The sequence below is a fragment of the Haliotis asinina genome, chromosome 3, assembly GCF_037392515.1.
Source record: "Haliotis asinina isolate JCU_RB_2024 chromosome 3, JCU_Hal_asi_v2, whole genome shotgun sequence".
Taxonomy (NCBI): domain Eukaryota; kingdom Metazoa; phylum Mollusca; class Gastropoda; order Lepetellida; family Haliotidae; genus Haliotis; species Haliotis asinina.
Genome location: NC_090282.1, coordinates 35573271 through 35595312, shown reverse-complemented (window position 1 = coordinate 35595312; position 22042 = coordinate 35573271). Strand labels below are relative to the sequence as shown.

The 22042-nt window shown below is 39.0% G+C and overlaps 1 protein-coding gene across 1 annotated transcript in view; it reads right to left on the bottom strand.

Annotated features, from left to right (window-relative positions):
• Positions 1 to 17954, bottom strand: part of LOC137277888 (cubilin-like) — a 41027-nt gene extending 23073 nt beyond the window's left edge. Inside the window, exons 1-13 of the mRNA XM_067809876.1 lie at positions 17745 to 17954; positions 8377 to 8458; positions 7829 to 7953; positions 6852 to 7001; positions 5769 to 5853; positions 5085 to 5212; positions 4699 to 4848; positions 4034 to 4115; positions 3120 to 3247; positions 2628 to 2771; positions 1883 to 1970; positions 1466 to 1578; positions 14 to 172 (exon numbers count right to left, since the gene is read on the bottom strand). Of these exons, the coding sequence (XP_067665977.1) occupies positions 14 to 172; positions 1466 to 1578; positions 1883 to 1970; positions 2628 to 2771; positions 3120 to 3247; positions 4034 to 4115; positions 4699 to 4848; positions 5085 to 5212; positions 5769 to 5853; positions 6852 to 7001; positions 7829 to 7953; positions 8377 to 8458; positions 17745 to 17820 (1510 nt within the window). The 5' untranslated portion in view covers positions 17821 to 17954. The remainder of the gene's footprint in view (positions 1 to 13; positions 173 to 1465; positions 1579 to 1882; positions 1971 to 2627; positions 2772 to 3119; positions 3248 to 4033; positions 4116 to 4698; positions 4849 to 5084; positions 5213 to 5768; positions 5854 to 6851; positions 7002 to 7828; positions 7954 to 8376; positions 8459 to 17744) is intronic.
• Between the last annotated feature and the right edge of the window lie 4088 nt (positions 17955 to 22042).

Below are 22042 nucleotides of genomic sequence, written 5' to 3'. Positions count from 1 at the left end.
ACTACAGTGTTACCATTATCATCCGATGTTTGACTGTATGAAATGTTGAAACCTCTTCCGTTGTTGGAGTCATCAGTTTGGTAGACAACAGTCATCACACGTCCTGTGCTTTGCAAACAGTACCCGTTTACGCGGCCAGTCAGTGTGGCCAGTATGTTGGAAGTAGAGGCCCCTGTAGCATTAAACAGGAAATACATGGTATGAGAGAAGACTGTGTTGAAACATATGAAATACAAGGAAATACATAATACCTGTGTACTGAGAATTTGTGTAAGTACCTTGCCAATACATATAATATTGCTGAAGTGGAGTAGAGCAATCATCTTTCATTCATTGCTAGCTTTGGTGTTGAACTTTCAACACTAATTCACAAGAGGTAACTAAAGTAATTCGTAAGTCTAGACTGCTTGCAAGGTAATGTTTGTACCACCAATTGTCATGCCATGGGGCAAATCGACAAAGTCTTGCTAATATTTTATTACGATAAATCCGACATGTATAAATTTGTTGAAACGTGATGTCCTATGAACAGTCATAGGAACTGTGAAATAAAGGACATAGCACAGAGTAAACACCATTTCCCTCTACGTGCCGGTGGTCAAGCTGATGAGTGGGTGAGTGAGTGAGTTGGGTTTTACGCCGCTAGTGATATTCAAGCAATATCACGGCGGGAACGCCAGAAATGTCCTTCACACACTGTACCCACGTGGGGAACAGAAACCAGAAAGTGATAAGGCTTTGCTAACCGAAGTCGGATCCTTGTTTTCTAATGATTCATGGACGGAATGCAGTCATCATTCTCGTTTCGTGGTTGAATGGTCATATTTTCATATAACGACTAAGGAATGTACTCTCAACCATCGGTATACATATCAATGAAATGTCAAATGTATACAAGTCAACCACTATCAATCATCTGTATACATAGCAACCACAATCAACCATCTGTATACATGTAAATCACTAGCAACCATATGTATACTTAGTAACTACTATTAACTTTCTGTATAGACATCAACCGGTATCAGCCATCTGTATACATGTCAACCACTATCAACCTTATGTATACATATCAACCACTATCAACCATTTTTACACATATTAACCACTGTCAACCACATGTATGCGTGTCACTCACTATCAACCTTATGTATGTATGTCGACCACTATCAACCATCTGTATGCAAGTCAACCACTGTCAACCATCATTATACATATAAACCACTATCAACCATATGTACACGTCAACCCATATCAGCAATCTGTATTCATTTGAACCACTCTCAACCATCTGTATACATGCAAGTAAAATAACATTGTTCTTTTTGTAATGCTATGGCAATAGATGAAAAGGGTCAGTCAAGGGAGATAAACAAAAGCAGTAATAAGTTTACCCGAATCTCATGTAAAACTGTCTTCTTTATATTTCTCTTTACATTGACAAAGTAAGTGTAAAGTTCCATACCGTCGTATATCTTGAGGCTGTCAGCGCCATTAAACTCTACGTCTAAATCAAGAAGATAGATTCGGACAAATCTTTGATTCAATGCTGTAATTGTCCAGCGGCATGTTTGTCGCCTGAAACATCAACATAGAATAGTACATGTCTACAAGCAAGTCCTGAAGTACATGTACTCTCGTTTCTTTCAAAACCGCACCATTACAATTTAATATATATTCACGTGTAAGAAATTATTTAAACATTTTTACATGAATTCGTATGTCAGAGTTTTCAAACTGAATTTTATGAATCAGACGTCGTATTGTCTTCACACATTTCTGATAAATACGATTGTTGACAGCATTATTCAATGGATGTTGGCTAAAATGTAGGTTTCACACTTTGTATATATTTGTGCCATAAAATATAAACAAAACGTACCTAAAATCTTCTTTGGGATAGCCTGGAGACGAAACGTGTTTAGTGGCATTGGCGGTTAAGGATTGGGTTCCACAAGCCGGTATGTTACCTGCAGCGAATATTAGTACATAATCTACATTTCATGTATGCATACGGATGTAAAATGACGCATTGACAGTTACGAATGAAAAAGGTGGCTCTAAGCAGGAAAGAGAAGGCCTATTGTTTCACTATTCAGGTCGAATGGCGGGGTAGCCTAGTAGTTAGGGCGTTCACTCGTCACGTCGAGCACACGGGTTCGATTTCCCACATGGGTGCAATGTGTGAAGTCAATTTCTGATGTCCCTCACTATGATATCGCTAGAATATTGCTTAGAGCGACATAAAACTAAACTCACTCACAGCCCACTGCACATAAACTCGGTGTTGCGGTCTGGTTCCCTTGAGCATCTGAATCAATGCAGGCTCGATATGGCGCTTACCTATCTGAACCTTTTAAGCAACACAAACCATCCATAAAGTAAACATCAACATTGCGATTGTGTCCAAAACCATATGCCCTTTACGACAATAGTGGAATGCCTTGTTTTGATCTTATAAAAACATAGCAGTATAAACGACTGAAGGCAGAATGAGGGTGCAGGTCTCTGTTCTCTGAAACCGTTGTTCATTCCAAGATGTCAGATGAAACTTCCTTCACACATGTGGTTCATTCTATCATTACCTCACAAGCTTAATATGTTTTTCATTGTGAAACTCCACATACCAGATAATATTTGCTTGTATCTCAACCGAAACCCAGTCGACTGACTGGTTCTATCAGTGGTGAAGGCAACTGTCATGTTTGGTCCGGTACTCTGATACCTTGGTTTGCTCGTTCCACAGAATGTCCCAAGTTCCGTCTTATCAGCTGATTGAAAATTACAAGAACCAGGAATAATCTCTACCAGATCTTAAACAGCAATAACAATATACAACATACACATACAAATTCCACGAACACAGATTGGAGCAATAGGTATCAGTATATACGATACAATAACGGGCTATGTTATACATTTTGTCGTTAAACGGCAAGTTATTTATTCCATAGATGACAATGATGACAATTAGCATAAATGTACACCTCTTAACAGGAGAATGTCGTTGTGTACGAAGTTATTGTAAGAACGATATGTATATTTAGATTCAAGGTCGCTTTTATCTTGTTGCTCTGCATTCCCACTGTAGAGAACAGATGTGAAATACGTGAACTTACAGTTCGTCACAGTCACTCTATCGCTGCTGCAAGACGGCGTATTGTCCGCGATGTTGGAGTCGACAGTTTCAAGTTCGATCACAGCATCGTGATCCGCAGCAACGATATTCCATTTGCAATGTAAGTTACTGCAGGGACAAAACTATAGTTTCACAAAGGAATTGAAGATACACAGGCTTGAATGAAAATGCATTGAACAAGGGATGCACATACAGAAATATGTGCCGCTAAATCTGTCAAGTTACATAAGCTAAAAGATAGTATATAGGCAAGTTGGTAATATTAAAATGAAACAAAAATGATGAGGTATGAGGTTTCAGACGTCACCATAGTTTTGTTGTATTGGGGGAACTGTGTATCGGCGCTTTCTTAACAAATAGACGTCAAAGGTCAAATCCATTGTTCAAGCATGCACTCCATAATCTTTGGAAACCGTTCTTCTGAATACGTTATTCTTAAATTTCCGCCTAACAAACCAATTCTGATACGATATATAGGAAGTAAGTCTAGTTCAATCATTGTTTCATATAATCAGATGATATTATCCATCATAAATGTATAGCATGACCCAACTTCGAAAATTTTATATCAATTTCCAAAACTATAACTGTGGGGCGGTGTGGTAGCCCAGTGGTTAAAGCGTTCGATCTTCACGCAGAAAACATGGGTTCGATTCCCGACAATGTAATGTTTCAATTCCACTTCTGACATTGCTGAAATAGTGTTGAAAAGTGGCGTAAATCTGAATTCACTCGTTATATCTCAACTCGATGTTTATTATAACGATTCGTTTAGTTACATACTGCATTCGTCTATTTAAAGTATATATCTGTAATTCCACCAACCCATTCAACAATGAAACCACAGGCGATGGACTCTGAGGAGGTCATATGAACAAGGATAACCATACTTGCCTATAGTACGACGTAGGGTATCCCGGTGACAGGATATATGAATCCATGTCTGTAGCCAGTAGAATCAGTGTACAGTCTTCCTCTGTAAACATAAGTGCAAGTGCTCAATGTAGTGTTGTTAAATGGAAATTTCACATAATGATAAATAATAACAATAACTTGCTCGTTTCCATCAGAGATGCCCAGCGACGCGGAATGCATTGTTAAAAACACAATACGAATGAAAAAGAGTAAAATTTAAAGTCTTGAAGATTTAGTCGTGTAATGGCTGAGATAAACCGGTCCTGTAAATTTGGTACCACCATCCGATAAAAGTGTATGGTAATGAGACTATGATAATGGGGTAACCTTTTTGTATAGCTGAATGGGGAAATCCTAGCAAAGTGGCCCATAGACGAAAATAAAAGGGATAATTATACTGTTACCTTGCATCATTGAGGACACAAGTATTAATGATGTCACACAAATCAGTGGTGGCTGGGTAGACAAGTGGTTAAAGCGTCGGCTTGCAACACATAAGAGCGGGGTTCGAGTTCCCACAAAGCCTATTTGTGATGTCTCCCGGTAATATTGCAGGGCTCTTGCAAAAACACACTAACTTACTGTACACAAACATCAAGACATTCACATTATTCTAATATATATATCAGTAAAATAATATTTACTGGGCACACTCCTGTAATTAGCGGAAAACCCGTGATTGTTTTTTGCCGCATCCGTTGTGAATGTGACCTTCATTCTGTAGCCTCCACTTTGAAAGCTGGCAGTCTGCCTGCCACAGACTGTAGATAGTGTCTGAACTGCGCCTCCTGCAGCTGAAAAGGGCGATAATTATACAAAAGAGAATGACGCCAGCAGACAAGTAATGTGTGATTGTACATCAATGTACATGTAAAATATATTTAAATTAAACATGCAACTGGCGGTGAAAAATCATTTTGTATCAAAACAAGTTTTTAATATTTACTCATGAAAGTAGATTCTTTACTGTCAGCATCAACACAGTAGCACATATAGGGCGACTCTAACGGACAACGTTATAATAAATTACCTATATCTTCTATTGTTACTTTGTCATAGCTGCATGTTTGAGATGACTGAATATCAATGTCTGTGAAGTCAAACTGAAGTCTGTAACTCGAATTCCATGCTTGAATTGTGTATTCGCATGATAAAGAACTGTAAAAGAAAACACATAACATTCTGAGCTCAGAACGCGAAATGATTGTATAATTTCCCTCACACCTACAGTTATTGACATAATTTGTAAATCTTACAGGACAAAGTTCCACTGTTTTAGGTTTTACTGGTGAAAGAGTAATGGTATGTTATATCATCAGAGCTCATATGAATGCAGTTATATTTATACATTTGAGTCTACATGTCATGCTTATCTTGGATGTATGTTTTCCTGTTTCATATAGGGCATATTGATGGTTGATAACCATTGGGGGACAATGATGGATGTGAAGATCAAACTCGGCGATTTGGTTGATGGCATGTCGTCATGTTCCATCTGCATGGATCGATGCTCATGACTTTAATCAGTGGCAAGTCTGACCCAGATTATTTACAAAGCAAGGTCATGCAGCTGGGAGGTTGTTGAGTTCGACATTATACAACTACAACACAGATGTGACGATGTTTGTGGAGAGATGTCATGACCAAATGTGTAATCTAAGCACAAGAATCTGAAATGTTGACCTGGAGTCACACCACTGGTAGTAATACCTACGGATAATAGGATACAGGATAGCCTGGAGAGGTAAGGACCTTCTTGTCCCGTGTCGCGCTGTACGTGGTCGAGCAGGGTGTTGTTCCTGGAAAAACAATGGAATCATTTGATGACAGAGCTAAATTGTTACAAAAACGTGACACGTTTTAGTCAGCCATGACACTGTTCAGTTTTTTGTCATTACCTGCATATGCACGCACCAACATACATTTTTCATATGTATTAAATTTAACATGTAAAGGTGTAATTAAATGTGTTTTATTTTCCGCTTTGAACACGGTTTCGTACCATACTTCCTGACGCACGTGGTAGCAAGTGAGGAGAAACCCAAAGTTACGGGGGGTTCTGGCGTGCACTTCCGTGTGCATTTCAATCTGGGATTCGAACCCAATATCATGGAATCCAGGGCCTAAATTTTCGGAGCTCTCTTAGCGCTCAGATAGTCGTAAGTTAATGTATGGCACTATACACTATCTTAGCGCTTAGAGAGCTAAAAGGAAATCACCCTGCCCAGCGTATTAATAGCCCTCAGACCACCATACCACCAATACACTTCTAAAACATCAGATACAGACTAAGCCAATTATCCAACTTAGAGCGGTATGTCCAACCTGCAACTTAAATATACTTCCGAATACATACTTACTCCCCAGGGAAAAGTCTCCACATAACCGTGAAACGAATTTATAAGTTTTTGAATGATCTTTTTAAAGTCAGGATTCTAGCAAACAGCACAATACAGCAATTCTTGAAAGGTTTCTTTTATTTCGTCACGGGACGCAAAGTGTTACAGCATTATTGTTGTCGCTGACTACCATAATCGATCGATAATACAAAAGGGACTTAACTCTTGTAAACTTATGTATAAATTTCAAATAATACCACCGCTTGTGGTGTATTTCTTAGACTATTTACACTTCGACGATTATACAGTAAAATATCTGATTTCGAGACAAAGGGGTTCGATATATCATGTTTTTAAAGAGAGCAATATATGGTGTTCTAATGTATATTTCAGCAACATGTTTTTAGCATGTGACAAGTAAATGTATCACCACTGATATTGATTAAAATACTACATACTGCTTCCTTGGTAGTATCGGAACTGGAAGCCTCTTGTCTCCAGGTTACCGTTGGAACGAAATTCAAGGTATAGGTTCTGTCCTGTGGAGGCCAAGAACACTCGACTGTCTCCGCATAACGTGTTCAGCCTTGGAGCAGAGCTCGAGTCACCTGGAAACATATACAAGCAAAAATAATGTTTCGCATCCATTAAAAGTCTCTGACGAATTTACGATTTACGATTTACGATTCAGAATGTATATCCTGAGCATATATTTTTGAACCACCACCAAAGGGTAATGTCAGCAGATGTTCTGCGAAATAGCGAGGTATCTTGCCTAGTTGCGCCAGTTATACATCGTCTGACAGTCTTTCACCATCAATCTCTTGATGATTGTAGTGTAAACAGATAATTGAATCAGGCATCAGTTAGTCACTGATGCGGAAAATGTATGATTTTCTTTACTTGTCTACTTTAAAACCTTTTATAGCTTCAATGAGGTTTTGATTACACATCTTGAAATATTCAAAGAATCATTGTCTCTACTTGAAATTGAAATTAATGTACCTTGATACTTCGAGTACTCAATACGTACTGAATATTTCGATAAAATACATCATTGGTGTTTTACATATGCATTCTACTAGTTTTTCTTGAGTTGATTCAAGAATTACATGTACATTCATTGTGATTAACCAAAACTTGAAACAAAGTAAAGGAAATATTTGCATGAGAGTTTCGTTGAGACGTTAAGGTAAGGTCCTAAGTAGTGAATAAATGCTATTGGTTAAGATTCGGGTGAGAAATGGTCTTCAGAAACCCGTGTTTATCTGAAGAGGCGACTAGCAAGTGCTGATGTCAGTGTATTTCAGTTGCGTAGATCAAAGATCATGCTTTTGATCACAGACTCGACTATATACAAACCGCCGCAACTTAGCTGCAATAATGCTGAGCGCGGCGTTACACAACAAACAAACCATATAAATAGAGATATTACCGTTATATATGTTAAGATAGTCATTGCTGCAACTGCTTGAATGTTCAATCAGTGAGTCTACGGTCTCCAGGATGACATTTTTGGATGAGAGAGGTGCACGAATAAGCCACCAGCAAGTCTGTGAGCTGAAACACAATACACATAGTCCTCATACTGAATGAAGCATATACATCGCTGTGCAATCTAAATATACGCCAGGCGTCGTATAAATGCATTGAAAATATTCAATAGATGATCGAATTGGTAGTATTATAACAATATTCTACAGTTCATCAGCTGCAGAAAGTAGAAATACTCGTTTTTCCATACACACATGGTTATAGAATCTGGAACCAGTGGGTGAGTATGGTTTTACAATATTCCAGCAATATCACGGCGGGGACACCGGAAATGGGTTTAACACAATGAACCCAGGTGGAGAATCAACCTGTGTCTTCCGCGTGACAAGCAAATACTTTAACCACTAGGCTACCCCACCGTTTCTAGAACTAGAAACGTATGGATATATACTATGGTGTCGTCGTTCATTATTCACGGCTTATACTTACGGCTCATATTTGATGGGATAACCCGGTGAAGTTAGAAGCGTCTTGCTCTCTGCTGCCGTGAGATTCTGGTTACATTGTGTAGCTGTAATACAAAATGCGAGTGCGTTTAGTTTGAAGCCACAATATTCTAGAAATATCACCAGAAATGGGCTTGGGACCATGCAGGGTTTCAGCATTATGGGAGTTGCTAGGCAACATGATCATGTTGAAACGAAAGATTAAAGGTGGTGTTGATGTTCCCTTCCAAATAATTAGAAGAGTAGTTGTTGAAGGTTATGAATATGTTTTGAGTTGCAGTTCTGGACCTCCTTTCACGAAGCAACTTTTACTAAGGTTAACCTTAACTCTCATTCTTTAACACTGCACTAAGGTTACCTAGGCTGCTTCGTGAAAGGATCCCAAGCTCCAGATTGTACAGCAGTAGGGCGAATATTGTTTCATCGTTCTAGGATGGCTATCACGCCTCTCTTGACTTGCGGGTGGTTTGAGGACTGTGAAGGTACACTATGATTTATCGTTTGGTGTTGTTCCACATTCTAACATCATTCTTCGATAACAGCTTTACTGACCCGTGAAAGTCCGGGTTAGAACATTGATCTTTGAAGGCCGGGCGGGACAACTTAGGAATGACCAGCGAGTCCTAACTTGACACACAGAAGGGAGCAAGCTACAAAGACATATTTTATATCATTGGAAAGATCTCGAGGAGATGAACACGAAACGTTCATGTGGCAGTATGTTCACGTGTTAATAACCTCACAAATTGGCTCTGAAAATACATTTCTGCAAAAATTTCTGGCAGAATTGTTTTTCCTGCAGAAAGTTCTGGCAGAATGTTTTATTTCACTACCAGAATTGTCTTAATTTAACAAAATTAGAGAGTATAAGTAATGATACTGCTGCGTGAGTGGTAGTTTCATGTTTATTCCAAGTAGTAAGCACTTAGCGTGATCAACTGATCTGATATATTAGTACCAGAATTATCTTAGTTGAATACACCATCGTTATATAAATTAATATACACTTTCTTTAAATGATGTCGTTTACCCCTTTTTAAAGCCTATTAGTACCAGACAACAGATTGTTTTACAGTGTGAATTTGACCACATTTCATTATAGCTTTTACAGTTTAAAAGGCTTATGCATTATTCCCATCCGTTCTTTATAACACAGTTGTAACTTCTTAGTGGATTCACGTCGTGCAAGATTAATTTAACAGTATTGGGGTGCATTTTCCAATCCCAATAAGCCTACATTGTTTTTGTATGCGACATGGGTTGAAGGTGAATAGAGACGAAACCGGACATATACTACATACATACAATAATAACAATGTAAGACATGTGAGCCATAATTTGAAGTCATCAACATGCCCGACAAGACCAGCGTACCAGATGAGATGACAAACAACACCTAATGCGTCAGTGTTCAAAGTGACAATACCCGCGAAAATGTAATTGCCTCATTGAAACAATGATTTATGCCGAAGGGGCCACCGAATTTTCACAATTGTTAATTGGTGGTTTATCAGGTTGTCTCTATAAGCGGTCATCGTTCCGGTTCGGTTGTCCTTGGGTGGACACCGCGGTTAATAATTGCGCAATCCAGAGAGCGGCCACTCGGGGAATACAGCGAAACAATGCCAGTTGGTGCTGCATGGACAATAGACGTTTTGTAGAGTATATCCAGTACGTTTTGTAGGTTCAAGGTCACATGCAACACAAAACAGTTCTTTGCAGATTCTGATTTGGTTCGGTAACATAGTATCAAAAATGTTAAAAGTTAAAAAATAACAATGAGAATGAAGATTTTTATCGATGTCAACTTCTTTATTACATAAATCTTCATTCTTATGTATTTCACTTCTAAATGCCCTTCAAAGACTTGAAAACTAACGCGATTAAAAATACACGTAATCTGAGTTCAAACGCTTCCCCATGGTTGGGAGGAAAAGTGGTTTCACCACCCATAGCACATGTGATTAGCTTGAACCGGGAAGGCAACTCGTATAAACACAAGTGATGCGTGCAAGATTATCGTTGCGGTCGAAGTGGGAGAACAAGAGATGTTTCTTGTGGTTACAAGCATCTTGGGTCGGCAGTAACAACAATACACTGGTACAATACCTGCATATTTGCAACCCATGTTTTTAAAAAGAAATGTGTAGTATTAGAAATGCTACTTTCATTGTTCAGCCTGAAGACTGAAAAGTTTTAAATCATGTGTATGGAAACATAGAAAAATATATTGATTATGACAAGCAGTCTCTGTCACTGACAAAATGCAATGTCTGTTTATTGTCACCTGTCACTCTTGTCTGCTAATGACAATATGCAATACTTAACTTCAATCATTGACCAACTTAACACCTGTCAGGCTATACACCATACACAAACTACATTGTTTTATGGCACGTGCACCTGGGGTCTGTTTCTGTCACATTATGTAATTACACAGACAGCAGGTGGGATTCCTGTAGACATGACCTGATATTACGTCTGTGGGCTGCAAAGAAACTACCTCCATTTTTCCCGGATGACTGGGTCGGACGGAACTGGGTGCAAACTCAGATTGTCAGTTTCAAGGTCTGTATGTACAAAACCCAACATTTCAATATATAATATTTATGGATAACAATTTCTTCTATTGTGTATGCTTAGAAGTGAATGGGTGAATCATAATGATTGGAATATTTGCAAACAGTTTAACACTGTATTTTGTACGAATCCACGAGTGACTTTCTATTCCTGTTTGAAAAACATGTAACTGACAACATGACGACGGCACACTGGAACACTGATATAAAGTGTCATCATCACATACACATTTATACAATTTAACATTTCAACCACTGGCCTTTGTTACGAAAACATGCCAATGAACTTATCTCATTAGCTTCTGTCATGATGAGATGATAATTCATTCACTGAGGTCTTGGTGAAAAAGGGTAGCAATAACAAATATAAACGGGATATTGTACCACGTTAGTCATTCTTGAATGGGATTTTGTCCGTCCCCAATGAGACGACTGATAGTAACATGTTACTCCGAAGGTCTCTTTAACCATCACAGATGTACAGGCAACTTAATCCTCGGTTCACAACTCAAGCACGGCGCAAGATTTTCATTAGTTTCTTTTCCAACTTACGTTAAGAATTTAAGACACACATACACGGTATCGGGTTATATTAATAGTAACTTGGTGTTAACTGCATATAGCAACGTTTCTGTGTAGGTTCTTACACACTGTTCAAGCTAACAGTGACAACAACCAAGTGATTAGAATTATCGAATGCTGCGACAATCATCATCTACTTGAATAACAAGGAGTAGATAACTGGATCAGGCCAGGTGGGAACTAAAATAAGCAAATAATCAGGAGGCATTAAGTACTAAAACAGTAGTAAACGAACGGGCGCTGATTGATAAAGTCTGCCTCATCTGACCTCTTTGCCAAGAAGTACGCCTGAAACACAGTGTATGGAATAAGTCTAAAACAGAACTGAACCAAAACATCTAATGGCATAATGATATGAATTGTTCAAATTCCTCATACCGGTCTTGGAGATATTAACATCATCCTATTTTATTACCTGAAATTTACAAATACATGCAAAATATCATGAGGATACTTTATACCCACAGAAGTGTACATACTGTATGTTTTCAGTTCCCTGCTGATGAATCAGATATTCGTATTCTGATGCAAAATACACCAAGCCCAACAATTCAGATCATAAATTCATGTGTCATAAATTATCTGATACAAGTGAAAGGACGGTCTAATACACACTCCTCCAAACATTTAGCCTTTTATATGTACTTACACAGAATGGCATTTGTCTAGATAGTTTTGTGACTATGATTGTACTATCAAGAAAACATCGTCTTAAGAAAGTCCATAATAAGGTATCCAAATTTTAAAGATAGTCTGTAATTTTATTCAATTAAGATAATTCTGGTAGTGAAATAAAAAATTCTGCCAGAAATTTCTGCAGAAATGCATTTTCAGAGCCAATTTGTGAGCTTATTAACACGTGAACATACTGCCACATGAAATTTTCGTGTTCATCTCCTCGAGATCTTTCCAAGGATACAAAATATGTCTTTGTAGCTTGCTCCCTTCTATGTGTCAAGTTAGGACTCGCTGGCCATTCTAAGTTGTCCCGCCCGGCCTTTTCGGTGTCACATGCATGTCGTACGAGGCGACTAACAGGATCGGGTGCTCAGACTCGCTGACCTGGTTGACACATGTCATCGGTTCCCAAATGCGCAGATCGATGCTCATGTTGTTTATCACTTCATTGTCTGGTCCAGACTCGATTATTTACAGACCGCCTCCACTCACTGACAGTTTCAGAGCTGAACATCGCCCTTGTTTTAATTACTTAGTGAATAAGTCGACGTACCTGTTCCACATGCCCCCGTGAAGCATGACAGTTCATGAGATGATTGGAATATTATCAGAAAACTGGAATAAACAATGTATCAAAGAGAAGAAATGTTTGTTTTACAGTAACACTTATGTACTATTCCTTTTGTTCACAATTATGTATTTGGATGATTGATTAAACAATTCAAACGTATGCATTGTAGAAACTTGAAAGTCTGTTTATTGACGCCAACATTTTTTCGACACACTAAAGTCGTTGTGCTTGCGGCTTCCATAATCATACGATGGAAAAGAAAGAGATGAAATTAAACCACCGTTCTGACGAATGTACCATTATGGCCGTTTGCCTCCCTGACATGAACGGACAGCTCGAAGTGAGGCTCCAGCACCCTTGGCACTCGTTGCCCGATACGATTTATATGAAACACACATGTCACCTCATCTTCACTCACAACAAAGTTTCTGAGCCAAATTCGTTCCTTACGGAAAATTCATCTTTTGTCCAAAATTGAAAAATGGTTGTCCGAGCAACATATCAATCAAATGTATACAGTGTTTAAAATAGTCTGGCTAGCTATGCCTGAAAGTTACTAGCCCACAAAGCAATCCACCAGCCGAAATGTGAATGCAAAAACTAAGCGAAAGGTTACGAGTCAAGAATAAGATACTGTCGGCATGACACAGGATTCATCATTAAGCTGCTAATATGATGAACATTTTTGTCAGTCCATAATCTTACATGATTCCAAAGTCTATTATGACTTCACAAATCGGAAAGACTGATATACATATTTAAAATGAGCCCATGAAAATTCACTAGCCAGTCGGGACAGAGATTGTGGAGATATACTGGTTCGACCGGATTTTTACTAGCCACGGGGAAGCGGGCCGCATATATAACAGCTGAACACCTGAAGGGGTGGTTACGAAGCTGAGGTTGGAACCGGGTCATTGCACCCAGAATACCTGCATGTTTTTACCATTATTCATTTGCAGGATATGGTGACAGGTCCTTGGGGGGTACTCGAATTTCGTCATACAGACAAAGTTTTCCGGGACGCTATTATAACTTTGAGGTTTTACTTCCTTTTATCACATCAGTGAATATATGGACGCTGCATATATACATGTCAAGTTATAACAGGTCACATTGACATTTTAAATACACGTTAATACACAAAAAGAAGAAGAAAACGACTTTAATGCATTGCCGCTGGACACAGTCATGGATGAACACACACACACACACATTGTTAAGTTTGTGAAATACACCTCGGGGAGCGTTCACGATTAGACAGCGTGATTCTGTCGGCCTAAATCTTATTTAGAGACGTTTGGATATGACTGCGTGTTTTATATGCAGTAGACGGTTTGAGATCTAGATTTCCACCAGTTGGAATCTGAACTCACAACTGGGCAACGATGTTCTTGTGTGATGGTGTTTTTTTCTGGGTTACCTGCGATAAACACAATACGACAGTGGCCCAACCTTGGCTGCTTGCCAGAAAGTTCGGCCGTCATGTTAACATTTGATATCAGAATTAACAGGTTTACTCTTTATACTGCAATATATATTTATATTCGTTTAATCTATTGTTTAGAATATGCATTCTAAATATATCTACCCATAAAAATAATCGCTTATTACGTGCAATTTTGGTTGTTATATTTCAATATCTGCGGCTGACACTCAGCACAATTGAGTCTGTCTGTCTGTCTGTCTGTCTGTGTTTCACAGTAGATGATCCCTGCTAAGAGAGCTCACTGTGTAAGTCTAATCTGCTATTTGCCAAGGTACAGTCGAATCCAGTACCCCCGTGTATTTTAGTCAGTTGATTTGAGATGTGGAGATACACGGTGAGTATCGGAAGCAACAGGAACGCCATTCAGCCGAGAATCAATTCAGTTCATTACTTTTGTCTTCCAGGTCTCGTGTGTATGTAACTCCAATTGTACTGTACTGTACTGTAAACAAATACATCAACTCTAATTAAACGTAATATGATACTGTCGTGTATCAGTGTGAATATGAATCACGCTAAATATATTCCATGAAAAATTCCTGTGACACTTGTCTCTGCTCCGTTATCAACCTGTATGACTAGGATACATTTTAAACTCAAAGAATATGTAGACACGATCATCATGATATGAAATGATATAAATGCTTGTCTTGTGAAACACAATCTCATTTTGTTTGTTTGTTTGTTTGTTTAACGCAGCTCCAAGCAATATTCCAGCTGTGTGAGAGCGGTGTGCAAATAAGCCAGTGATCAACATCACGACCATTGAACTACGCATCTGGGATACAATGTCATATGAGAACCAAGTCAGCAAGCCAGACCACCAGATCGTGTTCGTTTTCTCCTGCATCAAACACGGGACACTGAAGATTAATCCTACCACGCATTGTAACGGGTGATTCTTATAAAGAATGAATGAATGAATGAATGTGGTTTTATGCCGCTTATTGCAATATTCCAGCAATATCAAGGCGGAGGACACAAAAAATGGGTTTCACACAATATACCCACATGTTAGCAATAGAATCCGGGTCTTCGGCGCGACGAGCGAACGCTGTAACCTAGTGCGAACGCTATACCCACTAGGCTAACCCTACGCTACAATTCTTATAGTGAGATTGCTATACAGGGAATAGGTTTGCAATTACAAGATTATTTTTTCTTTCAAGCTGCTATGTAGTGCTTTACAACAATTTTACCCTTACTCTAAAGAGGGTTTTGGGGTTTTTTTCTATGCAGATCTAGTAACAGTAGGAGGATATAGGTTTAAGCGACAAAGGAACCACTGGCTTGCGACTGGGAAAAGTATGTTGTTTTGATCCAATTTAAGAACTGTATAAAAAGAATGTAAACATTGTTTCCTTGTTCGGACATCTCACGTTTTATGCATTTTTATCTCAGATAACGTTATGTAAGAATGATCAAATCTCAAACAGAACCAAACACTTTTGAAGCTGTGTACACATGAGCTTTAAAGGAAACCAAGTAGTTTAGAAACTGATTCTTTTTACAACCTTTCTTGCAGATTTTAGAGACCTTTCATGATTGGATTAATGTTGTATTTCACTCATCACAGGTTTATTCTCTCATGGAGTAATATAACGTTACTCGACTTATCTTCTGTCACATTTGTTGCCTTATATACCATCCACTGTGAGAGAGGCCTGGGTGCCGTGGTACAAAACAACCTTAGCGCTAGGCTACCTAAAGTCCATGTAAGGTATCGGGGCGTTAGTGAGTGAATGAGTTTGGTTTTACGCCGCTTTTAGCAATATTCCAGCTATATCACGGCGGGGGACACCGGACAATGGGCCTCACACATTGTACCCATGTTGGGAATCGAACCCGGGTCTTCGACGAGACGAGCGAACGCTTTAACTACTAGGCTACCCCACCGCCCCCTTAATTAGCTATAAGCTCGCTTTGTACAACGGTTCCCTGTTCTGTCGTATTAAGTATCACTAAGACAGTCATTCTATAAAACTGCCCTTAACACTGTTTCAATTTTCACACAAGCTAAATCGTTTATCTCAAAGATTATTCATCATATTTCTGGGCATGTTATCAGTGTTCTAACTTTTCCGAAATAGAAACTTAAATTTGATTTGAGAGATGTCAGTTTGTCACATTTTAGCCCCTCAAAACATTTCAGGCACACGTGCACATTCTCCGGAGACGGGGCAATAACTGCAGAGTGTTTTCCTAATTATCTGTGGCGGTGAGGTGGCCTAGTGGTTAAAGCGTTTGCTCGTCACGTCGAAGACCCGGCTTCGATTCCTCATGTAGACACAATGTGTAAACCAACTTCTGGTGTCCCCCGCCGTGATGTTGTTGGAATATTGCCAAACGAGGCATAAAACTAAAATCACTCACTCACTCCTAACAGTCTTCTTGAGTATATGCAATATTTTATTCATATATTTGAGGTAATATTCACAGATTCCGTTAGAACCAATAAAAATCATATTCTGAATGAATACTAAGATTTATATGAAATGATGATTTACATTTCTGTAAAGACTAAAATTTGATTCATCAGAAAATAGCTTGAAACATTAGGTTGAAATATTATATTATATATTAATATATATCGAATTCAAATGTATGATATGATTTGTGAGTTATTTCTTCAGCCGTAAAACTGTCAGTATTTGTCATACTACTTATACATGGATCTTTATTAAACAAATTATTTTTTTTAAAATGCGATAATTTGTTAATCATGTGCACGGATTGAATGTATTAAGCAAAGCTAAAGTTGCACATCTGTACTGTAATGTGATCCAAACTGAAAAAAGGTAACCGCGTTTCATAAGGAGATATGTTCGGTATAAAATGGATGAAACAAGGTCGGTGAACTTCATTCATGATAAAAATCGACACGATTTCTCCGTGGGATAGCACAAGTTTAAGCACGCAAGCACGCAAGCACGCAAGCACGCAAGCACGCACGCACACAGGCACAGCTCACCTAACCGAAACCCATATTCATTTGAACAGAAGAACCACAATACAATTTAGAGGACATGCAGATTTCATCCACACGTATTGATTCGAATTCAGAGTATCCTCAACTGAATGTGTTTTCAATGTTCAGTACTACACGTGAATAAAGAGGTTTTGCATTACCTAGAAAGACGACGCCCGACCGAATCAATTTTGTGTCGAGCATTCAAAGTGAGACGAGGACTAAATATAGCGCGTAGACTCAGGTTGAGGAAGCGCATTGAGAAAATCTATATCCCTCTGCTGGCAGCGGTTGTATCGGTACATATCAAACAATTAAACCGACATATTGGATTTATATTTTTCAAAACATCACATCCAACATTCGTGGTCATATCCGGTAAGACTCGCAACCAGCTTACACGAACCATACCTGTGTTTCTTACCTGTGACCTACTGTAAACACAACACGATACAGTAGACGACACAACACAGACATATCTTACCTGAGGTTATATGGAGGCTGGTGTACACCTGTATCATCAGACAGCAAAAGGTATACTTCCAGTGACACCAGTCCATGGCGACATATGTGAATACTCTGGAATAACACCAGATCTGCGACACATGTGTCACTTATTGTCCGACAGGACGTTTTGAAATCTATAAGTTCAGGTCGAGAGCTGCTGTGACGTCATGCTCTCGTTATAAGGACTGACCGCGCCACGCTAAAACAGGACATGCAAACAAATCCGTACGAGCGAGCAGGTGGCCGGTTTGTGTTGTGTACAATGATATCCTCGGTGCGTGAGGCTTTTAACGTTAGAGATATATTTGTGGAATAGTGAATCTGTAACGTTTTTTGAGTTGTCCCGGTCGTAGCTGTGATGTTGCAAGAAGTAACCAAGAGGTGTTCTCCTGGAGACGCCTCCATACCCCTCCCTCCTTCCCTCCCACCCCCACCCCCAACACACACACTTTACTCTCTATAAAAGTAGCTTGGGGCAAGTATGTAGTTCAGCCTAGTCTGACATATCTCGCACCCTTCTACTTGAGTTTGCAGAAGTATGTGAAGATCGCATGTAACGAGTTCTGTTACTGTACATGTTTCTCACGTTATTGATTGTGCTGAGAATATTATTCTTATTTTAGATTTTTGGGGAGTTTTTTTTTTTTTAAAAAAAAAAGAGAAGAAAACAGGAAGTATACTTAGGCAACAAATCTTCATTCATTTTATAATATGAACTGTGCAGACGGCGACATTAACCTGACGGTTGTTCGAAATGTGAATTAAAGCAACAAAAACCCTTAAAACCCGTAAAACTAAAATTGAGAATCCTGTGACTGGATAAAAAATACAGTTTTAATTTTAGGTTGATTCCACATTACATTACATTGTCTTTCACTACATCACATCACATCGCATCACATCACATCACATCACATCACATCACACCACATTACATTACAAATGAGTCAACCAAGTACTAGTATATTCTGGGTATCAGAAACAGTAAATCGTTAACTCCTCCTACGTCCTACTGATATAGCAGTCCTTCAATAAAACTGTGATTGTATGGGGTCGGGAGACAGCATTTACAGCTGGTGAGTGCCCCGGTTGTTTGAGTCAGTGGGTTGGGTCTAACGTGTCTGAGTCGCACACCAGTGATCGACATCACGAGTATCAGTTTTGGGGATACAAGGTACATCAGCCAAACCTGCTCTCTTAGTCGCCTCTTACAATAGGAATTGGATGGTGGTGGGAATTTCTATTCAAGCTCTCCCCAGATTAAAGTCGCTTTCAACAGTATGTCACTTATAACCTATCGTTTACAACCAGGGACGATGCAGACCGTTGATGTTTACCTCTTTTTTCAGGGCGGTAGGGGTAGCCTAATGGCTAAAACGTTGACTTGTCACGCCGATGACCCTGGTTCGATTCCCCTCACATGCACAATATGCAGGGCTCATTTCTGGTGTCCCTTGCAGTGATATTTGCTGGAATATTGCTAAAAGCGACGTAAAACCATACTCACTCTTTGATCAAACCAAGCGGTTCCAACGGTTATCAACAGAAACTTTTAACCTTTAGAACGTATGTAAAAGAAACTAATCTCTCTAGTGAGTTATTTACGTTTATTTATATTTATTTTTTAGGTTATAATGTTACAGATGGTTTGGACGACAAGCAGTCACATGAATCGCTGAAAGGGTGAGATGCGGTTTATTCACATCATCAAGAAAAGTAGCCATGCAAACCCAGTTTAAGGGAACGTGAAGTTAGAAACGGATTCGGGATGGGGATTTGAATCTGAATATTATTTTGCATGTATGTATGTATGTATGTATGTATGTATGTATGTATGTATGTATGTATGTATGTATGTATGTATGTATGTATGTATGTATGTATGTATGTATGTATGTATGTATGTATGTATGTATGTATGTATGTATGTATGTATGTATGTATAGACTGATTCGAAATTCTGACGAAAACTGTCAATATACATTATTTCACCTCTTTTAATGTACCAGGTGATCCTTTAGATCCTGGGTGCATTAAAAACATAAACAACCAAACTGCCGTTTTCCATATTTGAACCTCAAGTTTGAGTTTTCTTCATATTCTGGTTTCGGCATTTGAAAAAGATATTCAGAATCGGGATTAAAATGTCTCGAAACCCAAGTATGAAGAAAAGTCAAACTCGAAGTTGAAATATGAAAAAATGTAGCTTTGGGTGTTCATGTTTTTTTCGCTGTGCTGTGCTATACTATTTAAAGTGCTAAAACAGGGGTGGTCGAACTGATGCATTAGAATTATGTTAATTTGAAATTAGCCTACTGAGTGCTGTGAATCAGGGTCAAGTGATAAACAAGTTTCATCATAGATCTAGAATGAGACAATACTCTTGATCCAGCATACTCAGCAATATTCCAGCTGTCTGGCTGCTGTCTGTAAATAATAGAGCCTGGACCAGACAATCCAGTCATCATCATCATCATGAGCATCGATCTGCTTGGGAACCTCTGACACGTGGCAACCAAGCCTGCTGGCCTGAGCACCTAGGTTCGATTCCCAATGTGGAATCAATGTGTGAAGTACCGCAGTGTCGGGTGTCCCCTGCAATGATATTGCTGGAAAACCGTATAAATAAACGTTACTTAAATACTCGTTCAAGATTTGTTTTCACCCGTATATGTACGAGCATGAAACTAACCCACTCTGTCACACTATACTTACTACAGAGCAATTGCCCTTAATTTAGAGTACTATTTGTTGACATATTTGGATATGACGCGGACAGGGAATCGAACCACCACCTTTCTCCTCGGCGAGTAGGAGTAGCACTACTACAACCAGACGGAGAGTTTGGCGGTTACCGTGGCATCGAGTAATGTTTTTTTGCAACTGTCACCCTCCTGGGAGGGGTGACACGGAAACTTGTTAAAGCGTCATTGACCAATGAAATTAAAGCATTTTAAATAATTTAAATTGTTGTAGCAGGAGGGGTTTGTTTATGGTAGGTGTTGCCGTTGTTGTAAATCCGGAAAATGATCATGAAAATGCAAATTAGTACTGTTTATCTTAATCAGGGTCCTATTTCGTAGAGTACTAGACTTTACAGGACCGCACCTTGCACCTACGGAGCTATAATAGTATACTTTAAAGAGTTATCTCCCTTCAGATTCCACTACACTAAATTAGAATCACATGCTCCCTGAGAGAGTACTGTTTGTAAACAACTGACGAGACAGACATGTGACAGCTGTGATTGGATGAAATAGTGCATGATCTTTATGTTTCTTCAAATGTACGCCCATCGAGTAATTAAAAGTGACCACAGTTTTAGGTATTTAGTGCTGTCATTTTTATCACGACAACGTATGTGTGTACAGATATATTCAAGTAGGTGACATTTGGTGCGGAACTAAAGTTGATGTGTTCAGCTTCCTGTGCTCCGGAAGTTAGGCGGACAAGTTGTCCAGAAATTGTGTTTTTGCTGTAGTTTAAAGGTCAGACTGTACCCATGTGTACATGAAATGGCTTTTCATAGCCTGGATATTATAATATATATATAAGTTTACTACGGAAGTCTATAGGAACACATTTGGTGCTGTGTAACCTCTTTCGTCACATGACAGTTGTACCTTTACCGTTCGATCTGTATGTCTGTCTCTCTGTCTCACTCACTCTGGTAACTCTGGTATGTTATGTTTCGGTTTTGCGGGTACGCCGAAATGCCAATCTCCAGTGTCTCCCAAAGGAGTGATGTTGGACTATTGCGACGTACAGGTATTCTCAAACACATTTTCAGGTTCAGGTTCTTCTAGTCCGATAAGGAGTAGAAATTACCGAAAGTTCTTCTGCAACTGACACTGCCTTAAAATTTGCTACCATTTTCACACATTTGGAGCTTAAGGCAAAAATGTCATGACAGTGTGGTTGCATTTTCAATCAAACCAAATACGACAAACAATAAAGTAGAGTTAGGAACGTTTATTTACAATAAGAACGAAACAGTAAGGCAAATTCAAGATATACATCGCCATCAAGGTCGGATGAAGAACTTTGACCCTGGGCCGTAGTTCCAACAAACTAGGGGTGGTTGGGTAGCCTAGTGGATTACGCGTTCGCTCGTCACGCCAAAGACCCAGGCTGAATTTCGCACAACTTGTGTAGCGCATTTCCGATCTCCTCCGCTGTGAATTTGCTCGAATATTGCTAAAAGCGGCATAAAGGCATATTCAATCAATCACTCCTCCAACGTGTTAGAAAGTGCGATTAAACAGGAAACAATGG